Source organism: Cucumis melo, chromosome 12 (genome assembly GCF_025177605.1).
Source record: "Cucumis melo cultivar AY chromosome 12, USDA_Cmelo_AY_1.0, whole genome shotgun sequence".
Taxonomy (NCBI): Eukaryota; Viridiplantae; Streptophyta; class Magnoliopsida; order Cucurbitales; family Cucurbitaceae; genus Cucumis; species Cucumis melo.
Genome location: NC_066868.1, coordinates 18,199,306 through 18,206,964, shown reverse-complemented (window position 1 = coordinate 18,206,964; position 7,659 = coordinate 18,199,306). Strand labels below are relative to the sequence as shown.

At 33.7% G+C, this 7,659-nt stretch overlaps 1 protein-coding gene across 2 annotated transcripts; it reads right to left on the bottom strand.

Annotated features, from left to right (window-relative positions):
• Positions 1–707: 707 nt before the first annotated feature.
• On the bottom strand, positions 708–6,281 carry LOC103498247 (uncharacterized). 2 transcript variants are annotated; one of them, XM_008460780.3, is made up of 16 exons: positions 5,969–6,281; positions 5,765–5,865; positions 5,595–5,685; positions 5,327–5,453; positions 5,042–5,225; positions 4,546–4,690; positions 4,384–4,474; positions 3,962–4,020; positions 3,809–3,886; positions 3,235–3,318; positions 2,349–2,530; positions 2,120–2,248; positions 1,951–2,023; positions 1,622–1,707; positions 1,166–1,250; positions 708–1,054 (listed from the first exon to the last, which is right to left on the bottom strand). In XM_008460780.3, exons 1-16 carry the CDS (start codon positions 6,053–6,055, stop codon positions 1,022–1,024), a joined length of 1,635 nt encoding a protein of 544 aa, XP_008459002.2. In that variant the 5' UTR covers positions 6,056–6,281; the 3' UTR covers positions 708–1,021. The 2 variants fall into 2 exon arrangements, with proteins under 2 accessions (XP_008459002.2, XP_008459004.2); XM_008460782.3 differs by lacking the exon at positions 5,969–6,281 and having other exon boundaries at positions 5,327–5,442.
• Positions 6,282–7,659: the final 1,378 nt, after the last annotated feature.

The following is a 7,659-nucleotide window of genomic DNA, read 5'->3' as shown; positions in this document are numbered from 1 at the left end:
AATCCTAATTTAAATATGTAATATATATTATAATAGGAGTAGCATTTAAATGGATAACCAAAATCATGCCTATCATACAAGTGTAAAGGTAAAATATGATTGGCTTTACCTTTTATTACTTTATTTTTTATAATACTTTATAGAGTGTTTGAGATACCTAAAAAGTTAGGAAATTATCTTAAATCACACTGTCTCTTAAAATATTTGTTAAATAGTACAAAGACTTTGATATTTTACTATATTTTATAAATATTTTAATTCATAATGCTATTATAAAATAATCCGTATGTTGTTTTTAATAAAATAGGCCATCTAATTTCATTAATATTTTGTCTCTACCGTAGTGAGAAATATGAGGATTTTGCTTTAAGAAAATTATTCATCTGATTTTTATCTTAAACTTATTTGGTATTTATAGCCGATGACATTTCTTTAAAAGAACAAAAACAATACATCACAACTTTTCTGAAATAGTTAACTCATACTTATATATATATATATATATATATATATATATATATATATATATATATATATATATATATATATATATATATATATGCGCTAGAATCAAGTAGAAAAAACAAAAGATATTAATTGCTAATACATGATCTACCTGAATTTATTAACTGATAAATTTGTTGTGCACAAAAAAAAAAAAAGAAAAAAAAAAAAAGAAAATGAAGGTTTCCTCTCCGAGTCCTATGTTAAGATTTTAAAGAGTTCGACTTGATACACATCCAAGTTTAAGGACATAAAATTACATCTGCTATGGATTTTTTTACAATAAAATAACATAAAAAAGTTAATATGCACACGATATTTTCTCCAATTAACTGACATATTCTAGTGATGTTACACCACTTGAAGGCTATTTGATCAGAGCAAAAAGCCATATTATCTATCTTATCCTGTAATATCTAACCTCCCTTCCTAGCACAAACAACAATGGCAGTAGAGAAGGATAAATAACTGATCTTTTGAGATGGTGGATGTACCATTTGAATCTTCCAGAAATTGTCTACTCTTTAGATTCATCCTCCAACTTTTTAGACTAAAAACAAATAAAAAAGAACGAGATGGAATTTGTCAGTAAATATCTGATGAGCAGTTATCCTAATAAGACTGGTCAACATACATGAACTTCGTCTAGTGAGAACTCTACCTTGACGTAACGAAGAATGTCGGGTGAGGAATGTATTTGGCCAGTGCTGAAATAAGAATGAGCATATTCTTCTATTTTCTCCATCCTATAAAGTCGATGGTCATCAAATATTAATGGTCATCTTTTATTTGAAATCCAAAAATAGTTTGATGTTGATGGGAATGTTCGATGTTGCAATTCAAGAATGTTTACACAGTTACATGATGGAGTGGAGGAGAACCAATCCAATTTCGTTTTGTATTTTATAAAAACAACTTTGTCAAGATAAAAACGAAAGAATATACAAGCATGCAGAAAAACCAGTTAAAGGAGTTCAATTAAAATAAGGGCCTCCAACTATACAAAATATAGAACCTATAGAATAGTTACAAAAGGCCTTCGAAATCAAAGCCTAGCCTAGAAAGAAACGTGAAATGTAACAAGGAACCAAACATCACTGTGGAGAAGGGAGAATACCTGTAAATGTAGTTCACCATTATACCTCCACTTTGAAGAAGGCCTTTTACGGATCTATCTGCCATCCAGTTAAGTCTCTCAATCATCTGTTCCACATTTACGAACCGGTCAGAGCAAACAAAAGAAAGCCCCACACTTTGAGAGCATGATTATTACTTCTATTGATTTGAAGTATAAATATAATACCTACTTAAATTGTAGACAGACACTTAAAAAAACGTCCAAATGGGGACATCTAAGTTTTGTCATTTTGTAGGAAAAAAAGGAAAGAAAAGAAAAGAACTTCAAGAGAGGTCTCCTTTTCTACAAATTGAAGGCAAGATACGTACTGCTCCATTTTGCAAGTGAAAGTTTGCCACAGAATCTAGAGCTTTTCCTCTCTTTTTCTCTTCCACAAGGTACCTAAGATCAACCAAATGGCAAAATTTATCAATTGCCTTTCATTCTCTCCTACACCAAGGCTACATAAACCTTAATCCATCATAATTATAATCTAACCTTGCACACAAACGCATTAGAGGCTGTTTTAATGCTGATAGCAATTTCGTTGAACTGATCCACTCATGGTTTGACAAGGTCAATAACCTAAACATGACCTCCATGCCATTCGTTCCAGTGACAAAATCTCTGCCAGACATCAATGAGAATGTCAGTGTTTAGGTGGAGCCATCAGTAACCATTCTTTTAGAAGTTGGAAATGAAATAAATGATGTATGAATTCTTTTACTGCGATGATTCAATGAGCACTCTTTCCTCCTCCGGTTCAAGAATATTCTCCCAGAAAGTGGAAGCAGATTCATCTCTGGATGTACGCGATGCAACCTCTGTTTCAGCTCGATTTGATTGAGATGACAACTTTGATAGGAGCCACTGCATGAAACCTGGGATTGGACTTAGAGTTGCAAATATCTGCAGAGGATATACCTCCAAATTAGTGATTGCTCCAAGCAAAACAACCAAGTAATAGTGTGATTTAATGGGAAATGGAACTCTAAAACGTAGTTGATCAGATCTTCAATCAACAAAACAGATGACGAGGATATTTTAATTGCTCAAATAAACTGCATTTCTATCAACCTGAAGAAACTTATAGATGCACCTGCATAGGAACTAAGTTTTACAATTTATCCTATCCTCTAATCACAATGAACTTTTCTAGCCCAAAATATCCTTTAGTTCAAATATTCTGTGGCCTTCTCTTGTCTCGTCCGCCTCCTTTCTCTCTCTCCCCTTCCCTATATCCCCCTTCATGAGAGGATGGAACTCCTTATGAAGAGCAAAGTGTTTCTCTAACATGAATAGGGGTTCAGCTCCCTTGTAGAGAGACATGGACAATTTTGAAACTTGGTGACTAAAGTTATAGTGTAAGACAAAATACAGTACGAGAGAACAAACAATGAAGCCTCCTCCATAGCCACATCCTACCACGTATAGAAACCACCACCGAAAGTAACTTCAAATGTTACAAATTCAAGCAGAGCATTGATAATCAAAGAAATAACAAAATTACAGAGTTCAGGCTGCTTTTTGTAAATTATTTCACATTAGGTCTAGTAGAATTTTTTACTTCAAAATTTGCCATGATGTGAACAAATAATCTACAGAATACGTACGTTGATATATGGCATGTCTCTCTTCACAAGTGTTATTACTCGTTTAATGAGGAACTTCCCAAGATTAATGCCTGATAAGCCGGGCTGCATAAATTCAATGGTTTAAGATCAGATGCAATGCAATATCTTGTTGTCAACACGAAGACCAAACCAACCATTTTTTAAGAGCACAAAGGAAACATATACAACCAATAACAATATCTAACTTTGCTATTAGTTATAACAAATGAATAACAAACCAAAGAACATAAGCTTCTCTCTAGCCAACCATATTCATCAAGTTTAAATTTCTAGATTGTGTTTTTACAAAACAAACACACGTTATAATTAAGAAAATGAAGAAAACTGGAAAGAAGCAGACTTTTCAAGAAAACTGAAAAGGAAAATATTTTCAAAACAAATGTGAAATGTTCATTGAAAATCGGAACTGCAACTGATGTCCTACCAAATCTTACACTGGAAAAGGGAAATGTTTTTCAGACTGCAGTAACTTTCTGATAATATATTTAACATCTTTCCACACTCTTTGAAGTCTCTTATTTTTGTAATAAATAACATTACAACTTATACATACCTTTGTAGAGGATATAGAGTAAAACAATGCACAGGTTGCTTCACTTTCAGGTATTGGAGGATCATCCCACAAAACTTCCTACCAAACAATGAACAAGTGAGTGATACTAATAACAAAATAAATAAATAATAGGTTACAGATGCAGGAAATAACCTGAACCGTCTGAGCTACATTCTTCAAAAGTGCAACTTCAATAAAAATAAGAGGTTCACCTGGAGAAAACTTGCGATTGTAATGCCGGATATGAAATTACCATTGTACCATAATTCCATTATGGTTCTGTACCTAGACCCGTAATTGCTGCTTAATATTGACTAGTTACATGTCCACAACTTCAACAGAGGATGAATTTAAGGATTTACACAAACATCAAACATTGATCTTAAATCTTTCATTATTTTAATAATCAGTCTCCATACAACCAATAAAATTTTTTCCAAGTAAATACATAACGACTAGTGTACTAAGATTTCCAAACTGGGAAGTCTTCAAGTTTTTCAAAGGGAGAATTAGATAATACTTGAATCTAAACTATAATAATCGACAACAGCACAAGAAGGAATAGAGGAGTAAACCTGGTATTGCAGGGTGTAGGTATCCAAAACAACGTCGACCAACTCCCAGCCTTCTTTTAAGATCAATAAGATTGCTGATTGGATGCACAGCCTGTGAAAAGGTTTGAACTTGTAAGCAAAAGTTATAACAAAAGGTATAAGAGTGACTAAGGAAGAAAATACCTCATAAGCTACAATTTTCTCAAGTAAAGAAGCAGGGTCATCCCAAGTTATCTGGTGGAGCTCCAAGACAGCAGGACTGAGCCACATACTAAGTTTCTCCTTTAAGTAGGTATCCAACGCCCTCAAAGACGCAGTGTTTTCCTCTCTGATAAAACAAAATCATAAAATCATCTTTTCTGAAGGATTTGTTTGCAGTTCTCAAAGATCTACTACTAGTTCACTATTTGTTTATATAACAATGTTTTTTTTTTCAGGATAACCAAACCACATCCAGTTTTTGCTTAGAGTAGGTATCCAATGCTCTCAAAGATAATGTTTTCCTCTCTGTTAATACAAAGTCACGATAGCACCTTTTCTCTAAAATGTCATATATTTTCTTAATTATTCAAAAATAATTTGTTATAACACTCGCATTTTTCAACACTACAAATGGATCCCAATTAAAATTAGATGAGCCCATCAAGAAAAATTGAAATAACATAAACCATAATCTTACGCGAGAATAGAAAGAATATCAGCTCGTAATATCGACAAGAACCCCAGCCCACCAGGATGTGTGTTAAGCCGTTCAAAAAGAACTTCGTATGTTGGTTTTAGAGCATGCCTCAAATTGCGCTCAAGATGGTAGAAAGCAGAAAATGGGATGTCATCTTGTTGACCGGCAGATTGTGCATGATCACCTGAAGCCATGAACTACTGATCCAAATCAATCTACAGTTCTACATCTACCATCATACATAATACATTGCATTTAAAAGAAAGAAAACAAAACTAATCTTACCACTAGGTAGTTCAAGACCAAGATATTGTTTCATCAGATCACGAACTTGTGTTCTATTAAAGTCATACTCTTTGGCAAGCAGAAGAAGCAATTTACGGCGGTTCTCAAGAGAGAGACTGAAATAGCCCTAAGTAATTAAAACGGAACAGAAACTTTTACAAAAACACAATTAACAATCACATCCAAAATTAAATCATGACTTCAACCCATTTGAATACAATAAGAAATGGTTGAAATTAAAACACAGTAGTTACATTCATAGACTTGCCTTTGAAAAATCATTAAGCATGGCATCTAGACCTTCCATTTTCTTCATTGAAATAGCCGAATGCATCCATCCACGAACAAGATCAAAATCTCTAACAACATTGATCATAAATGAAATAAAGTAAAGCAGTCTGTAATGGACAATAAAATTGTACATAAAATTTCAGATACCCTTCTACTTTGCCTGAGAAATTGAGCCGCTTTTCAGCTTCGTCCAGGCTATGTTCCATTACTCGACCAGTTGATTCCTGGGTATTGGATTGAATGGGGTTCTGTATCAAGAATCAATAGACTTGTTAACAACGATATATAGATGAAAATGGGTGGAATTAAAAAATAAAAATAAATAAAAGGAACGTTGAGAGACGAACGTACAGAAAGAGGGGAGAGAGAGAAGTTGGAGAGATCGTTGTTAGGTCTCATCTTGGTTCGCATCAAAATTGCCAATCCTTTCTTGTTCATACTGTTTTAAAGATTGAATGGAAGCTTCAAGGGATGAAGATCGTAATCCTACTTTGGTTATGGGTTCGTTGGGATTTCATTTTCAACAATTGGTAATAGACTTGAATTCTTCACTTGGGAAGTAGCTAAATCCATCATTTGCCTTTCGGAAAACAATCCATTCGAAATCGAATCCAGGGTATTTATTCGTTCCTTACTCTACTTCTATGGAGAAATTCCTTGAAACAAATGTATAACACTCGTTTAAAATGTTAAATACAATGTCAGCGAGAAATTACACTGTTGTCCTTTTTTATTGATTTATGATTTTTTTTTCTTTTTCCTTTAGCCATCACTTTGAGGGAGTTAAAAAAAAAAGCAATAATTCAATCAATCCGGATTACCTATAATTGTAAGGATTGGGTTAGAAAATTGAAAAAAATAAAAAATTGAGTCGGATTATCAGGTCGGGTTGTATGTACACATGTACGTATGTATGCATGTACGTATGTATGCATGTACGTATGTACGTATGTATAACCCTAATACATTTGGCCTTCACGTTTCAATCGGTTGTGCTCGTTTCCCTTCTTCACACTTTTCCCTTCTTCGACGAGTACACAGATTAAATAGGGGTTCTTAGCACTTTTCCAATCATCTCTCTCACAAAATCCCATTCTCCTTTTTCTTTCTTCCTTCTTCGTTGCTCTGCGTTCCTCAGGTTAGTCCATCTCTTTCTCTCCTTTCACTTTTTCATGCTTTTTATCCATTAGTTTTGCATCTAAGTATCTCTTTTTTTTTTTTTCGTGAAATCACATGATTCTAGCTACTAATTTTGTTAGGTTTGTTTCTTTTTTGGCAATGTGTGAGGTGAATCTTTTCTCAATTGTGGTGGGGTTTTCTTTTTATTTCAATTTCTTTTGGTTTAACTCCACTATTTGTTAGTTTGGTGCCCTAAACCTGATTGGTATTTTGGCTTATGGGTTTTCCTTTTTCTAGTTGTTTTGATTTCCCATCCCACTTCCATCAGCATTGCTTAAACCCTAAGCAATTGTGGAAGAGATGAAAAAAAGAAACTAACCCGCCAACCCAACTTGAATTTTTTGGGTTAGGTTGAGTTGGGTTGACTTTTGTATAATGAATCGGTAGGATTCATTTTTTGCCAACCTGAATAATTTAGGTTGGTCCATATTTTTCCTCCAACCTAGCCATGTACACCCATACGTCGTTTGTCTTCTTCTTTGTTTTCTTTCTCTCCAAGTCTTTAACATGACTTCTCCAACAACTTGTTGTGAAATTTTGTTTGTTCTGGACTTAGATGGGTGTAATCTCTATATTTCATTCTTCATAATATGTCATTGATTCAAGATCATTGCTGCAAAATGCTCTTTATGAATCTCTTCATTACATACTTCTAAGCCCTTGTCGTGTGCAAGTTTTCCTATTGCTTAACCAAGTGTAAGTAAAACAATAGGTTTATCTAGCTGATCTAGAGTCAAACATAGGAAATTGATATCAAAACTTAGTTCTAAGGTTCACTAAGCGTTTAGGCAGTACAAAAAATAACTGTATAGTGTAATGAGTATACGTTTAAACTATATCTACTTATCTACACTAGAGAATCT

Coding starts and splice junctions, on each gene's coding strand:
- LOC103498247 (XM_008460780.3), bottom strand. CDS start 6,055: ATGAACAAGAAAGGATTGGCAATTTTGATGCGAACCAAGATGAGACCT. Junction 4,691..5,041: donor GATATTCTTTCTATTCTCGC/GTAAGATTATGG, acceptor TTGTTTTATCAG/AGAGGAAAACACTGCGTCTT. Junction 4,021..4,383: donor CCTACACCCTGCAATACCAG/GTTTACTCCTCT, acceptor AGTTTTCTCCAG/GTGAACCTCTTATTTTTATT.